The following is a 24,016-nucleotide window of genomic DNA, read 5'->3' as shown; positions in this document are numbered from 1 at the left end:
TTTCTTTCTTTCTTTCTTTCTTTCTTTCTTTCTTTCTTTCTTTCTTTTCTTTTTCTTTCTTCCAGCAGCACAGGGAGATAACTGCTGGTGTGGTGATGCATGCTTGTAACACCAGCACTGACAGTTACTGTTAAACTGTCTGATAATGATGCTGAAGCTGACACTGACCCAGCAGTAGACCCCAGCCACTGGCCAGTGCAGTGTGGTAGGGGTGGAGGTGAGCAGCCTGTACCTCTTCAGAGTTCAGCTAACTCTCTAGTTGGACAGAATATATGTAGGCCCATGAGAAGTTAGAGGAAGAGGGACAGACAACAGCTTCCGAGCACATGCCTCATGCTATAGGCCATTTTGTAAAGCAGACACCAAACCCAATTGGAAGGACAGGAAACAGACTCTAGAAGATTATTCACCTACTACAGAGCCAGGATGTGGCTCTGACTCAGGCTCGATGTGCCTGACTACAAAGGTCTATCATATCATGTCTACTACTTTCATTTCAGTGTTGATAAAAATGAGTAATAAATTAACTGGGATTGGAACTTAGAAGTTTTGCATCTCAGTTCACGTATGTCCATATTTAGCTCTCTTCTGTCTATCACTCTATACATGTATCCCCTCATCCTATAATTGTAAAATAAGATTTTCAACTTAAGCAAATACTCCAGTTGATAAGCCATCTTTGGGGATAAAATTTAATGTTCCGTTTTCATGAATAAAGTTAATAAAATTAGCATTAAACTATATAATATATCACAAAACCAAGAGAAATAGGATTGCCTGAAAGTATGCTAATAGCATCAGATTATTTAATGTAAGATTAACCAACAATCCTAAACAGCAATAGAGATAGAGGAAAACAAAATTAATGTGATTAAATGTACCCTGAGAACTATTTATTCTGTCGGTTGTTAAAATGTAGTCAGCAGTCAGCCTGCAAAGAGAGTTTGCAGCTGCCACCCCAAAATAGCCAAGCCTCCTCAGCTGCAGCTAATTAATGTGATTTTCCTAATAACAGTTTCCTAATAGAAGACAGACAGTAGCAAATCAAAACAAGTTCATTTTCATGCTGATGAGGCCTAGCAACAACAACAACAAAAGGAGCCCAAATGGAGCCAAGTGGATCCAGGCTCACTGTGGGCTGCCACTTGGAGTTTCTCATGCATGCCTGACCTCCAGGGCTGGAAGTCCATTGCTCAAATACATAAGTTAAGGCTTCGAACAGCCGTCTGCAACGTCATGCCAGGCAACCACTGTGGTAGTGGGTCACAGCGGGATATTCCTTAGGCTCCAGGAGAAGAGTGTTCTAGAACAGTTGTCCCTTGCACTGTACCTAGGCCTGGTCCACGTTCTCTTAATTTCCTAGTCCCCTTCCTCTGACAAATACAGAATTCAAGGTGGCCAGTGTGCACCATTCAATATGTATGTCCCTCCGTGGCACAGTTAGCCCAGTGCAGACACGGCTATCATCCCTCCCATCCAGCGTGCTGATGTCTTTGGCCTCGGGTATTGGTCAGTTATCTTAACTGACTGCCACTAGCTGGCTTCACCAAAACACATTGCAGCCAGAACCATTTACCTGTCTGAAAACCGGCTTATACATCCTAAGGTGGGGCTGGATGGTGAGAATTTATTAACGTTTTCTGCTGATTGTCCAGCACAACAGCGTTGCAAACCAGCCAGATGGTGACATTAGACCTCCAGCCGCCAGGGCCTCCTGGGCTTCACCAGCTCAACTTGAACAGAAAACAATACAAGTTAGCTGAAGCTTGAATTATAGATTTTTTTTAAAAGAGTAGCTACACCAGCCCAAGGAAGCATGGTGCGTGTCCATGCTTGTGGATAGAGGAGCATTCAGTTCGTGTAGCCTCATTAGAACAAGTTCGTTACCAAATAGACTCCTAGGATAACAATCCCGCCAGCTCGTTTCCTTGCGGTATATGATAGTGTGTAAGACAAACATCCTCCAGAAATCATAACTCAATCTGATGTCAAAAATGCATTTATTTGCAAACATAAAGCAAAACATTGATGGGGCACAGACTCTGCAAAGAGTTTGAGCTTTGGATCCACCATGGGCCGTATGTCCAGGAAGTCCGTTGTACTGTCCCCACGGAGGGGCTGACCATCTGTAATGGCATCCTCATCCTTGTCCCCTTACAGAAATGAGCAAACTGAGGCCTTCCCACTTCTCTCCTCCTCCTCTGTCTTCTACTGTAATTTCTCAGATCCCTCCTTTATGGAAGCTTTATGCTCTTGACAGGGACAAAAGCTCTGACCCCCTCCCCACCTCTCTGAGGCATGAAGCAGGTGGATATTTGTCCCATTGCTTTGCAACATTAAGATAGATCATTTAAGAGCTGCTGGGTTTTAATTTAGTCCTTCCCCCTGGAAAGAATTTGCAGTGCTGCAGCTTATTTAACAAGATAGGAAGGCCTGGCATCCTTCCCAAGTCCCTATCACAAGGATTTGTGATTTACCCCCATCCCCAATTCTGCCATCTTGCATTCTACTATGTATTAAAACAAATCCTCATTAATTTCTTCATATTTTCCACTAAGCAAACTAGAGCTCTGGACATCTTCTTGGCCTTTCTCCTTTCTGTCTTCCTCCCTCTCCCCCTCACTCACACATTCTCTCCATCCTTCCCCCCTCCCTCTCCTCCTGCCTTTCTTGTCTCTGAAAAGATTTTCTGCAAGGAAGAAGAGCCAAACATACACACATTTCAAGGCTTTCATGTAATCATGTTATTGGCCTGGAGTTCTTCGGGGTTCCCATGTGATGCAGCTGTGGTACAGACATTGAAAAGGGAGACTTGGGACAAGTCAAGGGAGGAGGGAGGTGACATGCCCTAGGCAATCAGCAAGTGTCTTTCCCATCAGGAACACTCCACCCTTGGCATGTCCTCCTGCTGGTGGACAGGCCACCACCCTGTTGATCACCAACATGGTGAAAGACTTTTGAATTCAGGCCCGAACACTCCTTTGGAGAACAATGGTTGCATCAGCTGAGCTGGTTGGCTTGGATAAAGCAAAGCAGATGTGAGTGGCCTTTCCACAGTGGAAAACGTGGCTCAGACCCGTCACTGTGCTGATGGGCTGGCACTCTGGGTGTAGCTCTGAGAATTGCTGAGGACCTTATGCTCCTTGCCAGACCATGGCTGTATTGGCAGATACTCAGAACAGTGTGGTAGTTATGAACTCTGAAAGATAATTAAGGTACAGTATTGAAAATGTGTGATGGGTACATCCCCAGATACTCCTGAGTAGTGCCCGGTACTAGAAGGGCTGAACCAGGGTGCCAGACACCCACCCTCCAAAACCTCAGCCTTTACCCAGAGGTACAAAATGTAAACACATAGGGTGGCAAAGAGTAAACCAACTTAGTAAATAAGTTTAAAGCAAACATCAGAGAGCTACCTGAGTACTGGTGGCTGAAACTGTGTTCTAGAAGTCCAGGCATGGAGTGAGTTAATTTTGATGGTCCAGGTCAGTGATGAGGCAGGAGGGAGATGAGTAGGATAGGGAAAGAAAGATGTGAAGGCTTGGATATAAGACTGAGTGGACGTTGTGGTTAGGTTGTTTGTTTTGTCGATTTATACAGTTAGAGTCATCTGGGAGAAGGCAACCTTAATGGATAGATCACCTTCATCCAACTAGCCTGCAGGCAAGTCTGGGCATTTTTCTTGATTGATGATTGGTGAGGAGGGTCCATCCCAGGACAGGTAGTGTCCATCCCTCTATAGGCAGTGCTACCTAAGACAGGTGGTTCTGGGTAGTATAAGAAAGCAGGCTGAGCAAGCCACAGAGAGCAAACCAGTGAGCAGCATTCTTTCATGGCCTCTGCTTCAGTTATTGCTTTTGGGTTCTTGCCTGGTACATCCCAAAGGAGAGGATAAAGCCTGGCTTCCCTCAGTGATGGAATGTAACATGTAAGATGAGAAAACCCCCAAGTTGCTTTTCATAAGTGTTTTATCACAGTAAGAATAATATTAATAAAAAAAAAAAAACCATAGCAGAGGGGAAATATGCCATATACTTTGAACACAGGGAGAGACAGAACTGAGTTTATGCAAAGGGAGTATGTTAGTCTGAAACTTGGTAACTGAGATTTACTTTGCTCATAGTTTTGGAGGTCCAGGAGCCCTTGAGTATATGGAATAGCAGAAGACATCACAACAGGAGTGCATGGGAGGAGGAGAGGTCATTTGCACACCAAGAAGTCAGAAAGATACTGGGAGCCCAGGAAGACACTCCCGGTCTCCAAACATCTCCCATGAGACACTGCTTCTTAAAGAGCCCACTACTCTTAATTTCACCACACTGGGTACCAATCTTCTAACACGGGAACCCTTGGGGACAAGCCAACTGAAAACCATAAGGGGAGATTGTCGCCTCTCAAAAGGTGGTTTGTGGCTCTATGTTCAGGACTGTGGGTATGTGGCCTAGCCTCTGGACTGTGATCTACAGGTGAGAGAAGAGCCTTGTTGAGAGAGGACCTTCTCTGAGCTGGACCCTATGCTGGGCCTCTGTGGTGCTGCTACTGCTGCCTATGTGCAGAACCGGTCATGAGCTAGAAGCAGCAGAGAACCCCCGAGCAGAGGGTGGGCAAACTGGACGTGCTGGGATGTGGAGGAGACATCAGGAGGGGACTTCAGTCATTTAAACAGACTGTCTTCATTTAATCCGTGTGACCCCCCCCCCTTTGGGCATGACCTGAAAGAACTCACAGGGCGCTGTGGGCACACAATGGCTTCTCGTACAGAGCGCTGTTCTTACAGAACGTCTCCCCTATGCGATGCACATGCTTACTTTTTTTTCATTGTGTTTACACACATCCTTTAGGGATTCCAATCTCCGAACCCCCAGTAAGGATCACAGGCTGCCAATTGAGAACAAGACCTGCACATGCCCCAGCCCATGAGAGAAAGTCTCTATTAGGACTCAATCCTGCTACTCCACAGGGCACTCCCATTTCTGCAGTAAGAAAGTGTGTGTGTGTGTGTGGGGGGTGACGGGAAGGCCCTCTGGAGACAGAGAGGATCGTAGGTAGCCTTGCGCTGCCACCTGGACTGTTCTCTTACACACAAGAGGACTGTGCTCTGGCTGCCAGCCCTGACTCACAGGAGCCCAGAGAAGAGGATGTAGACAAAGCCAGGTGAAGGTGAAAGCCGCGTGAACTACAGAGTAATGTGGAAGGTCAAGTCAGCCAGAGGGAACAGGTGACCTCTTCTCTTCCTTCCAGGCAGGGGCAATCATGTAATCATGCCCACACTCTGTGGTGGAGGAGCAGGGACTCTGCCCAGAACACCCGAGAAACCCAAGAGTGAAGCTTCGCTTTCTGTTCCTTGTTTCCCAGCTCAGATAGGTTATATTTAAGATCAAAGCTTGATCGAGAGAAATCAGTTGAAGCCTTCGGTGCTTGGAATAAAATTTTAACCTTAAACTTTAGGGGGAATAGAACTGCATATGTCTTAGCTGGAGACTATTAACTAGAATGATAGTCACACCATCTTTTATCTCTGCTATCATGTATTTTAGACATATTGGTGGTCCTTAGGATTTAGGGGGCCCCTCTGAGAAGTAGATGAAAGGTGGGAATTTAAAACCGTAACACACAAAATCTGCCTGCGAGCTCCAGGTTATGAGCCCCGAGTACGGAAAGCCTTGGCTGGATTCTCTGCTATGTTTCAAGGTGACAAAGACAAATAAGGTGGATGGCTGGGCTTGAAGAGCTTGTGAGGGTTTATAGTTTCAAAAAGGTAGAGGGGGATTTCAGAGAGACCGCCAAGAGGCAGTTAACTGTGGGGTTCATTACTAATCATGGGCCAGTCACCATCAAACAAACAGTGAGACTGTCTGTTTGTCCCTTAACCAGCAATGTCCAGGGTACAAATAATCATATTGCAAAAGTCTGACTATCACACAAAAGCTGTTGGGAAAAGAACCCCCGCCTCTTTTTTTTTTTTTAACATCCGATGGACCCCATTTTATATATTCTTTAAAAAAGAAATACCCAGTGTAGATATTGTTTTAAGCCTTTTATCTTTTCATAGGATTTTGTTTTTGTTTATGCGTATGTTTATGTATCTGTGTGTGTGCACACATGAATGCGAGGAGCAGCAGAGGTCAGATGCGGGCATCATATGCCCCGGAGCTGAAGGTTCATGTAGTCTTAGGGAAGCACAGTATGTGCTTTTAGGCGCCAAACTATCTCTTCACCTCCTTGCCAGGATTTTTAAAAAGAAAGTTACCTCGGGCCCTGCTGTACTCATTAATGGGTGCCTAGTCCGGCTGCCAACAGAGAAGCTTTCTCCAGCAGCTGTTACAGAAACCACACCCAAACACTAAGCAGAGCTTGGGGACCCAACAGAAGAGGAGGAAGGGTTGTGGGAACCAGAGGAGTTGAGGACACCAGGAGAACACAGCCCACAGACTCAACTCAGCAGGGCTTATAGGACCCACAGAGACTGAAGGGGCAATCAGAGCTGGCGTGTGTCAGCACTGTGTCTTCTCCATACAGCCTGTGGTTGGTCAGCCTGGGGGTTTTATGGGACTCCTAAAAGTGGGAGTGAGGCATCTCTGACTTTTTTGCCTGCGGGACCCCTTCCTCCTACTGTGTTGCCTTGTCCAGTCTTGTGAGATGTTTTGTGCCCAGTCTTACTGAATTTTGTCGTGCCATGTTCAGTAGATACCCCTGGGAGGCCTGCTCGCTTCTGGAGGGAAATGGAGGAGCAGTGGATCTGGAAGAGAGGGGAGGTGGCCAGGTTCTGGGAGGAGTGGAGGGAGGGGAGGTGGTGGTCCAGATATATTGTATGAGAAAAATAAATTTAAAAAAAATATCTAGTGCCTAATGAGGTGTGTGAGATAGTGTTTCTCCCATCCCATGTTCCAGAATTAAACAAGTAACCCTTTGCCAAGCTAAGAAGCATACGGTTAATTTCAGCCACAAAGAGGAAATAATTAAGAGTCAAATGATACTTAGAAAATATGATATTTTGGTGAGGGCAACTCTTGAAAATAAGACATGGTCTCGGAGTTGTCCACCTGCTCATTGTTATGATAGTGGGCTTTACCTGCAGTCCTCTGCTCACCCATGTTCTTTAGGGGTCTTTCTAGGAGCTGAGAAACTTCAAAGCCCTGATCTATCAGGACTCTCTAAGTCTCGTTTCCTTGGTCTTGGTTTGCATACACCAGGAGCTATTGGGTAAGGGAGGGATTCCCTTTATGCTCATACCGGGACCTCTCTTTCTGGTCATGTCTCTCTGTACTGGAGTGTGTTGGCATTCTTTTAAAAACTATTTTATTTTGGTTTCTTATATCTCTTTCTCCCTTCTCCACCCCAATCTCTTCCAACACTCCAACACCAGGTAGGAGATAAAGAAAGTTAGTGGGGAGAAGGGGCTTAGTTTTCCTTAGCTACATCCTGCTGTTTAGGGTCTTCAGGCTCCTTGGGGGCAAGTCCAATCTTTGTTTCAGGATATCTCCAACTTCTTCTCATCACACTGCATCAGCAGCAACCAGGAGCAGCAGGGGGGAAGCACCAGCATTCTTCTTCCTTGGAGCTCCCCTTTTTCTCTGGGCTCTGGCCTTTATTCCCTCTCAGAGTCCTCAGAATTAAACTATCTGCAGCTGTCCAAAAGCTCCTCTCAGAGCCCTCATGAGGCAAATAGTTTGCTGCTGTGGACCATCTGAATCAGTTCCATATCCCACACTTGGGATTAAAACAAAAGCATGTTCACATATCCTAAACCAAAGCTTCCACAACCAGATCCTCCTACCGTTTTGAACCGTCACCTTCTGTACCCTCCTCTCACTTTACCCATACTCCTTTCTGTCAGCTAAGCATGCCTTTAAGATCACTAGAAATGTTAACTGATGATGGTTTCAACAAATAGGTTTTATTTTCTTTGCTTAGTGGGAAAGCCAGAGAATGTGAACACTGGTACTGTTTGAGAAGCTACGTTGTCACACGGGAGCTCACCAGTAATGACCCCCTTGACACAGTGTATAAATGAAAGTCTATTCCAGCCATCTGGGACCACACCTGAGTTTTCAAGGACCTAGGTGTGGCCCTGTGGGTTCAGAACATGGAGTTTGAAGGGCAGAGACCTCATCCAGGCATCTTGCACAGCAACTGAAGGGGAGTTTTGCAGAGTGAGCAGTTTGAAGCAGTTTTAACAGAAGCTAAGAGAAGCAGTTAACGGGCCAGAGAGGGGTTCCACACAAGCAGGCAGCTAAGAAAAATGGTGACCCTGCAGGAGGTCCTGCACAGACAAGCAGTTTTAACAAAGGCTAAGATAAGCCAGCTAGAACATCCTGACCTTTGGTTCCTAGAATAGAGCTGGTAATTTTCCATGGGCTTCTGCATCGAGGAATTCAGATTCTAGTTAAACCTGGTAATGACCTCATCAAGAATCCAAGGTTGAGGAGCCTCTACACTGTCTTGCCCCATCATGACATGCTGTCAGGACTAGAGTCTATGTGATTTCTCTTCACCTTTTCTTCATAGTGGCAAATAGTTGTCTTATTTGATTTGCTTGCTTGGAATCAAGGCCAGACAAAGGGGAACAGATTAAGTTGGTCATAAATTTCTTCTAACTGGAAAACAAACTTTGCTCAGGAAGTCTCCCCTTCATTCTGAAACAACCCTTGTATTTTACTGAAGCCAATTATAGGTCACAAGTCCTTGCCTCCCATCTTCAGGGAGAGGGGCTGGGAAAGCAGGAGCTGGCTATTATGACGGATTTACCTGGTAACAGCCCAAGCCAAGTGAAGTTCTCTGATAATGGATGACAAAAGGAACAGCTATCCATGGAATCTGGTACTTACCATGTATTATTGACCCTTCAGATTTCATTTACAAGTCTCTCTCTTTCTCTCTCAACACACACACGCACACACACACACACACATACACACACACAATCTTATCATTGTGTCTCCTACCTTACTAAAAACATTTATGAATAATGAAAGTCTGGTTTGAATGCCTCTCACCTCTAAATCAATTCTTTTAAGAGACAATCCACTTTTCTACTTTTTACACCTCTCTTTAAGATGTAACAATCGATTCTTCATTAGTTTTTTCATGGATGGGGTGAGGAAACTCAGCAGCAGTTCTCCTAGGTCAGCCTCAGTGAGCAGAAGCCCGTTTTGTCAAGCTCACACATAACCTCCATCTATTTCTACCACCATGACCACTTTGTTCATGGGCCCACTGGGCAATGGCGGGGTGGCTGGGGAAAGAGCCTGACTGTCCACAGAATGGGTCATCCTATCTACCTGGTTATTGAACTTCTCAGCTGAAGTCACCTTTTGATGAGTGTTTACATGGGACAAGGTTTCTTCACATCCTTTGTCCATTTGGAGAGATCTGTTCACATACCTCTTCCCCAAATGTCCTTCTCACCAAGTTTCCGATCATGCTCTTTCTAAGTACCTAACCATGCAGCCAATCCACTGGCTACAGCCTATGAATCAGTGAACAATCACATATCTGGTCGTTTCTCCTTCCGAACAAAATGTATGACCATGTGTCCTGTCCAAAGTTCTGTCTACTGTGAAGATTTCCCTTCACTGGTTGTCTCACAGTAGAGTTGTAATACTACAGTGTTCTCTTTTGGGTAGTGCCTGTGCAATGTACAGAAGCATCAGTAAACCAGACCCTAGTCTTCTCTTCCTCAGTCAACTGATCATAAGGCACACCCCATGGAGGCTATATGTACATGCTTGACAACAGCCTTTGTTGTGCCAGATTCACAAGACCTCAAAAGACCACCAGGAGTCAAGCTCGTTGCAAAACACACGAGAATCTTTTTATTACAAGCTTGGGTTCACACACCCTCACCACTGAAGTGGTTGAGAGCCGAGAGCCTCATGCTTACGTTAGGTGGGTGATTTAAAGAGTCCAGTCCCTCCCACTGCACCCAAAGCCGGGGGATTCCTGCCTGGCAAGCATCTATTGGTCAAAACAAAACAGGATGTTGTATTTTGAATTGGCTATAGGAAGGCCCCCAAACCATTAATGCTCTGGCTTCCCTTGTTTGGCTGTCCTAAGGGATAGGGGTCAGTTTCCTAGCAACTGTATCTCTAGTGGTCAGGAAAAAGAATGCAGTAAGGCTAGTTACTCCCTGCAGGCAGCTGGCCATGTCTCCACCTGGCTGGCTTTGTTCAGGCTTGTGCTTTAAATTTTAAACCAATACCCACTAATTTTTAATTGTTTGGTCTCTCACCTTTTGTTTGTTTGTTTAGTTGGTTTTTCAAGACAGGGTTTCTCTGTGCAAAACAGGACTTCTCTGCATAACCCTGGCTGTCCTGGAACCTACTCTGTAGACCAGGCTAGCTTCAAACTCACAGAGATCTCACATGCCTCTGCCTCCTGAGTGATGGGATTAAAGGCATGTGCCACCCCCACTCAGAAGCAGATGGCATTATTAACAGGAGTAGAAACCATAGGCATTTGGGCAACTTCTTTGGACCTGCTTAGATCTGGTCACATGTATACCACTTCCATTTGGCAATGGATTGCTGCTGTGCATGTTCTAATTCATGACTTCATGGGTCAGATAACACCTAGCTCGTGATGGGCAACTCAGGTCACATGGTAACTTGATGACCCATCATCAGATGTTCAGTTTCCATTAAGGCCCAATTGCAGACCAAGAGCTGTCTTTCAAAGGGAGAATAGCTGTTTGCAGATGATCGTGGGGCCTTACTCTAAAATCTCAAAGGTCTTTTCTATGATGGTTCACCTATAGGGACCTTCCAAAGGCTCCAACAGCATCCCTGTCTGCCATTGACACTTCAAGTACCATCCGGTCTGCTGGATCATATGTTCCTGGTGTAAAGCTCACTGTACAGCAGCCTGGACCTGATGAAGGGCCTTCTTCTGTTCCAGGCCCCACTTAAAGCTGGAAGCTTTCAAAGTCCCTTGGTATATAGGTTGGAGTAACACACCCAAGTAAGGAAATCCAAATAGGCCCACTAAATATTTTTCTGAATTTTTGGTGGTGGAAGGAGACAGGTACAATAAACTTATCCTTCACCTTAGAAGAAATGTTTCTGTATGTTCCACACCACTGGGCATCTAAGAATTTATTGAGGTCCTTGAATTCTGGTTGGATTTATTTCTTATCCTCCTATGAGCATATGTGTTTACCCATAGGTCTAAGCCTTTTTCTGACTTGGTCCAATCAGCATAATGTCATCAATATAGTACACACCATTGTTATGTTTTATAAAAGAGAAAGATGATTGAGATCTCTTCTAACTGAGTTATGATGCATGGCTGGAGAGTTAACATATCCTTGAGGTAAAACTGTAAAGGTATACTGCTGGCCTTGCCAACTGAAAGCAAATTACTGCCAGTGGTTCTTATGGATAGGTACTGAGAAAAAAGGCATTTGCTAGATCAATAGCTGCATATCATGTGCCAGATGTGTTAATCTGCTCAAGAAGGAACACCACATCTGGCACAGCAGCTGCAGTTGGGGTCACCACTTGATTGAGTTGTCAATACTCAACTGTCATTCTTCATGATCCGCTTGTCTTCTGCACTGGCCGGGTGGAAGAGTTCAAGCTCTTGATGGTGGCTCTAACTTCTGGAGTTCCTCCAGGGATGTACTACTGGTTTTGATTCACTACTTTCCCTGGCAGAGGCAACTCTAAAGGCTCCCATTTAGCTTCTCCAACCAAAATAGCGTTCACTCTACAGATCAGGGAACCAATGTGAGAAATCTGCCAGCGTGTATGAATATCTATCCCAATTGTACGTTCTGGGAATGAGGAGATAACTACAGGATGAGTTCTCTGAGTTGGACTTCAGCCAAAGCTTCATTACTCCCCCAGCCTCAGGAAGCCCCTGCTTTAACTGGAGGGCCACAGTGTTTCTTGAGGATCTTCCAGAATCAGCATCAATCAAAGCCAGTATCTAATAGACCACAGGGTGACATTCCCGTTTGCCACTATCCACTGTAACCTTCCCTTTAAAAAAAAAAAAAATTATTTTCTGAGACATTTTTTGCTTATACAGCTGATGCAGTAGGCCTCTTATCTATTTCATGCATGACAATACGATGGCTGACTAGCCAGTACCAAAGGTCCATACGAGTCATGCCACCATAAAAATCACTTTGCATGTGCTGCCCATTATAGGTTAGGCCATTACGGAAACTGCTTTGTCTATACTGCCCATTACAATAACTACAATGACCTTGCCTTTGGCAAGTCAGTGCTGCCACCTGGCCACCTGCTACTTGGAGGTCCAATTAAATCCATCAAATTTAATGCATCCAGCTGAGCAGCAGTGTCCCCAACCCTATGGTCTGGCACAAGGGAAAGGAAGACAACAAAGCTCTTCAGACGTGCCTGTGCCCCTCTCACCAGTCTGTGTCTTACAGGGTTAGTGGAGGACACAGCTTCTGGACCTTCCACTGTGGAGGGTTAGGTTTTACACAGCACACCCACTCTAACATTGCAGTTTTCCTGAGCCTTAAAATTCCTTCACCAACACAAGGCTAAGCGATATCTCCAGCTCCTTTTCAGTTTGCCAGCCATCTTTTGATAAATCCTTCAGCCAACCATTTAAACTTTTGACACCAACCCATCCCCCCCCTTTTTTTTAACTGTCTAAGCTTCCAAATTAAGCCTAAAATCTCTACTCAGCAAACTCAGCAGATCCAGTTTCATGTCCCTTCCACACTATCCCACATCCTTAAAATCCATCCCCGCACAACAGGCTCCCCAGATTTCTGCTTGAATGCATTAGCAAGTTCATTAAGCTCTTTAGCAAGGTAGCACACCTCCCCATAGACTACATTTCTAACTCCCCCCTAGGAACCTGCCCAGCTTTAAGTCTAGTTATAGGTCTAGAGATGACTATTGCTGGGCCCTGAAGAACATCAATATTGTCTTGCCTGGCATCTCCTTCACAGAAAGTTACTGCTGGTTTAGCAAACAATGAAGAAATAATTTCCTCAGTTAAAGATGGAAAAAGGCAATATTTCAGGGGTTGGGTATATGAGTATATCTGCTGAGGGTAGAGAGACTATTTCCTCGGGTGAGATAAACCATTGAGAATCCAAAGGTTCAAAGTTCTCAGCTTCAAGAGGATCCTCCCCCACATTCTATTCCAAGTTACAGGATCCCATTCTTTACCAATTAATGCCCTTAACCACTGACACCCTCCAAGGTGGGGACTGGAGCTTTCAGTGTAATTCAGTCAATCTTGTAATGAGAGTTTTGGTTTGACTTTCTGCAACTTGAGCCCTGTGGCTGCTGGAGAGAAGATTCTTTTCCAGGGCACACATAGAAACCTTTAGACTGTTTAAGTGCAATTGGAGCTGGCCAGTTTTATCACTAGGTATATTGTTGTCCTTCACCATATTGTGAGATGCTAGAATTTGGTGAATTTTATCATGGAGTTATCTTTTTTTTTTCCTTTGCCATTTTGTCCAGAGATGCAAGGAGCAACCAACCACCATCAATAATTATCTTTATTTTACCACATAGTGTGAAAAGTTTTATATACAGAGTCACCAAATTCCTTGCCTCTTACAATTGGTGAATCAGGGCAATAAAATTCATTTGTCTCCTTAGGTTTGTAAAACAATTTACACTGTGAGCTTTCCATACCCTCCAAGCTTCTAAGAGAGACTTCAGTAACTTAGGTGTTGGCAAATTGGAAAGCCTATCCCAGATACTTAAACAAATTCATCTTTACACACCTGTTGCTCTAGAACCATTCAGTCAGGGTTTTCCAGAGGAACATAACTGATATAATAAATATCTGTCTATTTATCTATTTATCTATCTTCATATACACACACACACACACATATATATATATATATATATATATATATATGGAGAGAGAGGGAAAGAAGGAGTTTATTAGAATGGCTTACAGACTTCAGTCCAGCTACTCCAACAATGGTTGTCTACCAGCAAAGGGACCAATAATCCATTAGTTGTTCAGTCCATGAGGCTGGATGTCTCAGCTGGTCTCCATATATCCAGAATCCTGACAAAGTAGACTCTAATGACAGTGAAGGAATGGACTTGCCTGTGAGAGCAAGAGAAAGCAAGAAATGAAAGCTAGCTTCCTCCATCCATGTCCTTTATGTAGGCTCCCAGGAGAAGGTGTAACCCAGGGTAAAGGTGGATGTTTCCACCTCAAAAGGTCTAGACTAAAAATGGGACTTCCCATTTTAAATGATTTAATTAAGAAGAAAAAATTCTTCAAAGGTATATCTAGCCGCTTAGGTTTCAGTTAATTCTACATATAGTCAGTTGACAATCAAGAATAGCTATCACATTAGTATTTATAAAACACATAGAAAAAACTTGTTAAATAAAAAATAAATAAGACATATCTTTTTCACTCTTCTCTTCTTACCGGAGACTTAGTAAGTTATTGGATTCTGATAAATTCTCCCCAAGCGAGTCTCACAGTCTGTTTCCAGCACGTTCTCACAGTAAATGTTTTATGAATGAATGATAACTAATCTGCAGTCTTCCCATAGCACCCAGAGATACTTGGTCCCCAGCAGAGGAACTGTTCTGGAGTGTGGTGGAACTTTTCTAAGGTGGAGCCTTGCTGGATGAAGTGAATCCATGGAGGTCTTAAATTTTGATACTCTGGCCCTGCTCTCTATTTGTTCTTTGATTTCTGACTATGACACAGTGTGACTGGCTACTCTTGCTACTGTATACTGTGGTGTATCTTCCCCATCATGATACACCACAGTCTTTAAACTGTTATCACCTGTTCTGGTTTGCTCTCCTATTGCTGTGACAAAGCACCATGACTAAGAGCATCTTGGGGAGGAAAGGGCTAAATTCATCTTGTACTTCAAGATCACAATTTTACCCTGTCAAGGAGGGAAATCAGGGTAGGCACTCAAGGCAGGAACCTAGAGGAATGCTGCTTACTGGCTTGTTCCCTCTGACTTGCTCAGTTATATCTCTTATCTAGGACCTAGGACCACCTGCCAGGGGTGACACCACCCACAATGGGTTGGGCCTTCCCATAATAATCATTCATCAAAAAATGCTGCTGACATCCCCCCCCCCCACTTGCCTACAGGTCAATCTAGTCAAGGCTATGGTTTTTTGTTTTTTTTTTTCAATTGTGGCTCCTTCTGTCAAGTCAACAAAAAACAAATCAGCATGTTATGCTAGTTTCTGAATCTGTATCTTTGTGACCCCTAGGCAGAGATTGTGACCCTCCTATTTGGCAGCCATGCAATTCTTGTTTTCTAATAGATAGGGCCTTAAAACTGATTTTACTCTTCTTCTTCTCTAAATGGGCTTCCACAATTTCTGCTAACTCCAAGATGTAGTTCTGAAGTCAAATAAAAGGCTGTTAAGAGTCCACACAATGGCATGATCACATGGCCTCTGAAAAGTGAGGCCAATACCAGGTCACCACTGGGTATCTTTGGGAAGTAAGGTAAAGCAGTAGCCTCACCATGGATCATGCCACCTCCACAGTGGTTCTGTATTTATTCCTTGCTCTTTCTCAGTCACCCTTCCACTGGTAAGATGTAGTAAATTCTGCTGAGTATACACTGGACCACCTCCATGAAAAACAGCCCTGAGATCACAGAGAAATTTTATAACGCATTCCAAGAAATGTCCAGTAAAAGAAAATTTACTGGAATTGGGGAGAAGGTTGGCAAACGCCATCTGGAGACAACAAACCCAAGCTTCATTTGGCCATCTGTTATCTTCCTCAAGCAGCTCACTGAGGGAGCTCCCTCAGGGCCCCTCCCTCCACAACAGAACCAGACTGACATCAAGCATAAAAATAGGGACTCCTTGTTAAGCATGGGCCAGGAACCTTGTCAGGGGATGGCTATTTAACAATAGCATTAACAAAGAGCACCACAACTGACTGAATGCAACACACTGCAGTAGGACCTTCCAAGAATTGTCTGTGCATGGCAATGAACAAGCCAAAGAGGGACCAGGTATATATTTTTAAAGTCATTCCAATAATCTGTTATCTCCCAAGTCCATTAGTTTCTGAGATCTTTTCTGCAGGCTCTTTTCAACACTAGACAGCAAACCCACATCATAGCAAATTCTGACTTCACCCCAGCAGGCAAATACCCCAAGGAAAAAGAATATCAAATGAATAAACGCTTTAGACAGAAGGGGCTCAAATGCTTAGGGGATTGGGAATGATGTTTCTGGAAATGTTCACTACAGTTAAAAAAAAAAAAAAAACGTTTGGGAAAGATCGGTGAATTACTTAAGACTTTGATACCCCAAAGTCTGAAATGCTAGCACATCGAGAAATTTAATTTAGACTTCTTTAACGTGCTCTCTCCCGATAAGCGAGCATTCAGTATATAAATGGGATGCAACTTGACTGCCAAATTGCAACACAGAATGGAGAAAATTTGTCATTTTGAAATGCTAAGGGAATTCTTACTAACAGCTTTCTCATCTTGTAAAACTATTATTTTTCTGAACCATAATATGATTTATAAGCCTCAGCTGAATTTTATACTTTTGGTGGGAATTGTCTCAAAGTAAAAAATGCATTTTCTCAGAATAGAAAATTCTCTGAGGAGCTGACCAAATGAGGGATAAAGTGAAACAATTTCTACAACTAAGTGGACCAAAGTCCTGGTCTCTGTGAGTGAATGTCTTCCTCAGCAATCGTGGCTCATCTGGGCTTTTTGTTACTCTGAATACTTCCTGGGGTGACACCAACCACCCAGATAACTGCAACACTGTCCTCGGTCCAGTGCCCCTCATGCACCCTCAGATCCCCTTAGACCTCAGCCAAGTTAGCGGTCCCCAACACCCACCGGACTGATCATCATCTCTCCCTACAGCCTGTTAGTGTCAGACGCTTATCTTCTCCACAAACCCTGTTTCTTCTCCTTGAATCCTAGTATCGAAACAGCAAAATCTATAGCGATATTTAGTCCCAATTCTCAAGAAGTTTAAGATCCAGCACGGGAACCAGGAAAAGAACAAGCAGGTACTCAGTGGGTTAGTAAGTGCTGTGGCTGGAGTATCCCAGGTTCTCTGGCTCTCCTAGGAAAGGCACGCAATCGGGGAATCAACCTAAAGAAGGAACATCTTGGTTGGTATGAACTGGGTAACTGAAAAGGGTGTGTGCATGCGTGCATGTCTGTGTGTAGGTGCACAAATCTATAGCATCATAAAAACACCAGAAGAAGGGTAGTGGATAGAGCCTGAGAATGTGGAGTTAAAAAGCATGAGTTAGATCAGGGAACTCAGAAACAGACAGGGGCAGCTTTAACCCAGCCCTTCTCTGTCTGCCCGAGTCTCACCTGTAAGATAAGGATAGAACAAACACAGACTTTTATCTGCGATCCCACAGACATCAGCAACCTTTCAGACTAAATTGATATCTAGATTTTGTCGTTTTAACTCACTCTTTTGTAGCAATGATCTGATGTTTTGCTATTGAATACTGACATGTTTAACTACAGGGGCATTAGTGGCACACACACCAAATTCCTAATATCTGAAAATTCCTATATTGAAAGATTCATCAACCCCATGCATGTCAAATGGGAAAATTGAAATATTAAATTAAGTAATACGAAATATACAAATTTATGCACATACAAGTACACACAACATAGCATATGGTAAGACTATATATAATATATAGAGTATATATAGTCTTATATACTACATAAATACAATATATAGTCTAATATATATTATATATATCCATATTATATACACATGTGAATGTTTTGCCTGCATGTCTGAGCACCACTTTCATACCTGATACCTGCAGGGGCCAAAAGAGGGCATCAGATTCCCTGAAACTGGAGTTACAGACATTTTCGAGGCACCACATGGGTGCTGAAAACTGAACCCAAGAGCAAGTGTTCTTAACTGCTGAGCCATCCCCCCCCAGAGCCGATATTTTGGTTTTTAAGCCTGTGTTTATATTTTATGTATTTATTTATCTAACTAGGTGGTACTAGGGAGGGAACACAGGGTCTCATGCATGCTAAACAAGTGGTGTGTGTGTGTGTGTGTGTGTGTGTGTGTGTGTGTGTGTGTGTGTGTTGTGCAGATGCCTATGGAGGCCAGAAGCAGGTTCCCTGGAGTAAAAAATGCAGGTGACTGTGAGCTGCCTGACATAGGTCTGAGATCTGAACTTGGTTCTTGAAAGTGCTGCCACGACAGCTCTCTATTCCCGTTTTGTTTTTTAAACATAAGGTTGTTTTTTAAAGGGAGTGAAATAGCTTACACTTTATGTAGTCTCAGGAGGTGAAGAACCTGGATGGCTCGGACAGCTTACAGAATATACACAGCTTCCACTGCGGTCTCTATAAATTTTTACAAGCATATTTTTTCTAAAGTTAGGGGTAAGTACTGTTCATGATCATGCTTTGAAATCATGGCTTTTACCATTTTCTTCTTCACAGAAAGCTGAAAGGCATTCAGGGCATTCCTTGCAGGTGCTTGCAAAGGCTGACTATGGGTATTTAGCTAAGATGGAATAACATCAGAATGCTGGAACCCGGGAAGCCTGGCATGCAGTGGTGACAAATAAAGCTGATGGTATTTGGGGGAACTATAAAAAGCTTTCAGTACCATGTTAGTGTATTATCCTGGTGTAGTTTGGATGTAAAATGTCTCCTTTGTGCTCATGTGTTTGAACCCCCAGATGGTGGTGCTGTATCCGGAGGTCATGAAACATTTTGGAGGGAGAGCCTTGCTCCATGATGTGGGTCTTTGGAGGGCAGGCTTCAGGTCCATAACCATGTCTTGCTTCCTGACCCATCTGCTACCAGTCCACTGAGATGCATGCATGTGGCTGCTGCTCTCCTGCCTGGACAGAGCCCTGCATCCTCAGGCCTTACCTGCCATGATGAACTGTGGTCCCTTCAACTGTGAGCTGTACAGACCACTCTTTCTTTAAGTTGTTCTTTGCCAGGCATTTGGCTAAGCAATGACAGAAGAAACTGTCTCAGGTTTTCTATTGCTGTGCGAGAAAACCATGACCAAAAGCAACTTGGGGAGGAAAGGGTTTATTTCATCTTTTAGCTCATTGTTCCTCATGAAGGGGAGTCAGAGCAGGAACTTGAAGGCAGGAACCGAGGCAGAGGCATGGGGAAGTGCTGCTTAGTGGCTTGCTCATCATGGCTTGCTTGGCCTGTTATTATAGCCCCCAGGACCACCAGCCCCAGGCTGATCTGGGTCCCTCCCCCCACATTAATCATCAGTCAAGAAAAGCTACAAAGCTTGTCCTGCAGGCCAGTCTGGTAGAGGCATTTTCTCAATTGATGTTCCGTCTTCCAAAGTGACTCTGCTTGTATCCCGTTGACATAGAGCTAGCCAGAGGAAAATTAATGTCTCTATAGTCCAGTCATTTTCAAACATTTGCTGGAAGAAATCTTTATTGAAATAAAACATGATTTGCTCGGAACCTCTATACCATGTGACTCATGCCAACCTATTGTCTGTCACTCATTGGCCGAAGGGCTCTTTTGAAAAAGCACTCTTTTCAGTCCTGTGGCATGCCCCCAAAAGATATCTATTAAATTTTGAATAAAAGGCCATTTCCCAACAGGCCTTGGATTACGAGGTGATGGGCTTATTCACCTCCCTACTCATCTTACACCATCTCTATGACTGTCCACTCATGAGCCCTCCAGCAAGCCCACATCCCCCCTACCTCAAGGATCTTATAAACAACACCCTCTCCTTTTCTTCTCCCTCCTAACTGCCTGGTTAATGCCTTCTTCCCCAGTCCCAGTTGAGCTAGTCTTTCCCGGGAAGCATCTCCCAGTTGGTCGGGCCTCCCGTCTGCACTCTGTACATGTTTCTGTGGTAGCACTCAGAATCACCATTAGCCTCAGTCATTCGCTGTGGGTTTGTTTGTTTTCTGCATCCCCCTCCTGTGATATGAACCTCCAGAATGAGCTGAGTGGCCCATCTTCTGTTGTTCAAAATGGCCCTGGCACCCTCCCCAGTGCCAGCCACTAAGCATGCCCTCTGGGAAGAACTTTTTGAAAATGTGCCCATAAGTCCTAAAAGAAGACAAAAGGGGGGAGCTTCTGTGGGAGACATGAGGAGGGAGCCTTCCACTGAACCAGAACTGTGGATCTTAGGCACTGCCTGGGAGGTCCCCTCGTTAGCTCCTGCAAGGGTCCCCCAGGCACAGGAAAAAGGGCCTGCTGTAGGTGGCAGAGTGCTGGGATAAACAAGAGGCTTTATTATCTGACTTTGAGGTAGGGCTGATGATTACTCTCTTGGCCTGAGGGAGCTTTCCCACTCCATGGTCAAGAGAATGGATAAAATGATCAAGGTCGTTTTGTGTGGACAGGAAGCATATTTCATTTACTTATTTCAACATCTTGTCTCTCTTAGGTGGGGAAAGACTGTAAAAGACATCTGTAAAACTAGCCTGAATTGTATTCTTTTGTGCAAGACTGGATGTAGCACAGACATTTCTTTGGAAAGTCATCTTGGCCTTTGCCCAGACCATTGGGGAAATCATCTCTACTCAGTACAGATCCCCACGGAGAATGTGGGCCAGTTTCTAGGTCTGGAATCATGGGAGTCAGACAGTTATTCAGTGTGGTCAGCTATAATGGAGTTAAGGGATGCCTTTATCTGTTAAATAGGGTGAATCGAAGTGAAAATTACCTTTTGATTGAGTAGCATTGCTGAAGGAAATCAATAGAAACGGCTTGAGATTTATCGGCACCAGCTCAATTTTAAGTGTTGTGGACTCTTAAATTGCTGGAACACTGGGTTTCAAGATCCAACCTTTTCAAGGCCAATGGAAAATAAACAAGAGAGCGAGTTAAAGGAGAAACAGTGGGTCTCCACCCCAGAGGAAAGAGAAAATATGTGCTGATCAAAGCTAAGTCATTTGCAACCTCAAAATATGCGTTCTAAATTCTAAGAGCCCACGTTTGACGTGTTTAAGAGAGAGAAACCACAGCTGATGTTGCCTGTGTTCAGAGTGTAGGAGATGGTTTTGTCTAGACTTTCAGGAATGATACAGAATGACATTTTTAGCACAAATCAAAAAAAAAAAAAACTTTTTGACTTCTTCTTCTCCCTTCAGGAAAAGGCTTTGACATGCTTCTAAAATCTGAATGTGGCAGATCTATAAATGGCCTCCATCATTTAATAGGGAGAGGAAGAGGAGATGAGCCATTGAGAAAAGATGCCGAAAATACCATTGGTTCACTTTCTTACCTCAGGAGCTATCAAGAACAACTGGTATCTAATGTTGGGAGGGTGGTTTCTAGACACAGGCCAGGCCGTGGACACACATTTTCTGACGGTTCTCTTGGTCACGCCATGGGGCACACACTGTTTGTCCGTTCATGGATGAAGAAACAGCAGCACAGAGAGCTGGAGGAACAGCACACAGAGTCAGCAAACTTTGGGTGGCCAAACGAGGACTGTGTTTGACTGTCCCTCCAAAGCTGCCCCTCTCACCAGTGTGTCGATGTCTTGTTTCCCCACAGGGCCAGCATCGTACAGAAACGCATCATTTATTTTCAAGATGAGGGCTCTCTGACCAAGAAGCTGTGTGAACAAGGTAAGAGCATTCAGGTGGGGAGGAGCAGGCAAATGGTGTGTGTGGGGGGGAGGCTCTTTTAAGCATGGCTGCTGGAATTCAGGCAGTGAGTCTTTCTGCGTCCCCCTGGGCTCTGCCTTCTCACGTAGCTCTGATTTTTAATCTGGCTGTGTGCTATGGATAATTGGATCCGCCTTAAGCTCTAATTACTCAGCTTGATTCCCTGGGTAGGAGATAATGTACCTTATATTGGTGCTGTCTTCTTATTTTTGTGAAACAGTGATTATTCCGAGGGGGTTCCTTGGAATAATTCACAGGACTTAATTAAGGAATGCACAATTGTGTACCTTTAAAAAGCCCACAGTAGCTCTCTGGGGATAATCGCCCCTCCCCTCCCCCAGAACTTGTATGGCATCGGAGTAATATGGGGGATTTTCTCCAAAAGAAACCAGTGGAAGATAGGAGTGCTGTGGGTTGGAGGGTATGGGAGACTAACCTTATGATTTTTTACCACATTCAAGTCTCTGGTCCTCAGATTGTAAATTCATAAACACCCCTTTCTTGTACTGAATCACTGTAATAAATGTCTTTTTTTTTTTCCTGAAGCTAGGATGCAAATCCAGTGCCTTGTGTATGCTAGATAAGCACTTTAATGAGGTGCATTCTTGCCAGGACTAGAGTACCCTAATGAAGAAGGCTAGGGGCTTAGAGAAGGGGCCTGGGTTCAGATTAGGTCTTAGTCTGTCTCCATTGCTCACCCACCATGTGACCTAATAACGTACAATGGGAAATGGCTCCGTGGGTAAAGCTCTTACCACGCAACTGTGAGGGTTCAAAGCTCCAGAATCCACATAAAGCTATACATGGTGCTTCAAGTCTGCCGCCCCATCATTCATCTGTAACATACGAGATGGAAGCAGAGGAGGGGATCCCTGGGTGCTCTCAGGACAACCTGAAATCTACAGAGGAAAACAAGGCGGAATGCAAGAACTGACCCCTGAGGCTGTCCTCTGACCCCACTATAAATGCTAACGCACGCCTGCACTCACAGAATGCTATCCACCAATCCACACAAGTGCACACATCATACACACAGATTGAATGTGCGTGTGTGTGTGTGTGTGTGTGTGTGTGTGTATGTGCCTACATGGTAGCTATTGCTGTCTATATTCAAAAGCTTGTTCGTTAATCTGCTGTTAAAAATAAGACTTTAAACATCTGAACTGGTTTAGAAGTTATTAGGCAACTCAATGAAAACAGAAACTGCTTTATAATTATACAGCTCAGCTATCTCATTTCTATTCATTTTTACAGAATTTTTATTTGCCTTTCCAGCAATTAGTCTTTTCAGAAGGAATAATCCTCTATAATCCAACTATAGCAAATCATAAACTGCAAGAAAAGGTTGGAGAGAGGTCTACTGGGGAAATAATAATAATTGCTAAATAAAGTTTGAGTGTTTGCTACATGATGGGCACTATTCTAAATACCATCTAATAAATGTCTACTCACTAATTATGTAATCTATGCAATAGCCCGGCATGTGGCAAAGGCTACTGGGTCAGCCCTAGTGTAGATGAGGAGCCTCAGATAGAGGCAGTTCAAATAGCTCTTTACAGCCAGCAGCGGAGGGCAGGGGTTGGCACCAGGAGGCCAGACCTGAACCACTGTTTTCTGTGTTCAGTGCTGTGCAGCCCTGTCTATAGCAGTGCAATGCGCTGCCTCCTTGTAAAAATAACCCAGAGTCAAAATGTTTGTGGGGGCAGTTGGATGCTTGGTATCAGGGTGGGTATTGTGGACACTCTGGCAAGACCCTGGCTAACGTCTTGGTCAGCACCACTGCGTGTTGGGTGGTGTCTTCCGTCTAAGCCGTTTAGCTGGTAAATAGCTCAGTCAGCTCTTTTCCCCAAACAGCAGTTCTTTAGGCTCTTGATTTCTAAATGACAACCTTGCTCCCTACCCTCTCTCCATGTAATTATACCCAGGACCCGTGAGGTGGACTCAAGGGTGCTCTGCCTTACACATAGGCTACATCTTCATCTTCCCCTGGAGGTAGCTACGTTCATTCATCGTGCTATGAATCAGTTAGTTGGACTGTCAGAGGCCAGCCTTATTTCCAGAACCTGAAAGTTCTTAGGAGATGCTTTACAGACAACCCCATGCACTGACAAAAGTCCTTCCTGGAGCCTTGTTTAAGTTGTGCGTGTGCTAAAATCCAGTGGGCACAGTGATGATGAAAAAGCATGGGATATCTCTCGCTGTTTCTCTTAGGAAAATGGCTAATTGCACATCTATACAAAGACTCCTGAAAAGGCCCAGCAAGTCCTCGTGCTGCTGGCCTTTGTGTACCAGCAGCACACCTGACCCCAGGAAACAGCAGACTCATGAGAAAATTAACATCAAAGTCATCACATTTAAACATAAGCAGAGCAAAGAGATTTCTGTATGTATTTAATCACTTAACAAACTC

General features: G+C 44.3%; 1 protein-coding gene across 1 annotated transcript in view; it reads left to right on the top strand.

The window, feature by feature from the left end:
* Positions 1–24,016, top strand: part of Spon1 (spondin 1) — a 280,351-nt gene that overhangs the window by 94,605 nt on the left and 161,730 nt on the right. Inside the window, exon 4 of the mRNA XM_055627495.1 lies at positions 21,494–21,567. Coding sequence (XP_055483470.1) covers positions 21,494–21,567 — 74 coding nt within the window. The remainder of the gene's footprint in view (positions 1–21,493; positions 21,568–24,016) is intronic.

This window comes from Psammomys obesus, unplaced genomic scaffold, assembly GCF_907164565.1.
Source record: "Psammomys obesus unplaced genomic scaffold, mPsaObe1.curated_primary_1811, whole genome shotgun sequence".
In the NCBI taxonomy this organism is placed as follows: domain Eukaryota; kingdom Metazoa; phylum Chordata; class Mammalia; order Rodentia; family Muridae; genus Psammomys; species Psammomys obesus.
This window is presented reverse-complemented; position numbering and strand designations above follow the sequence as displayed.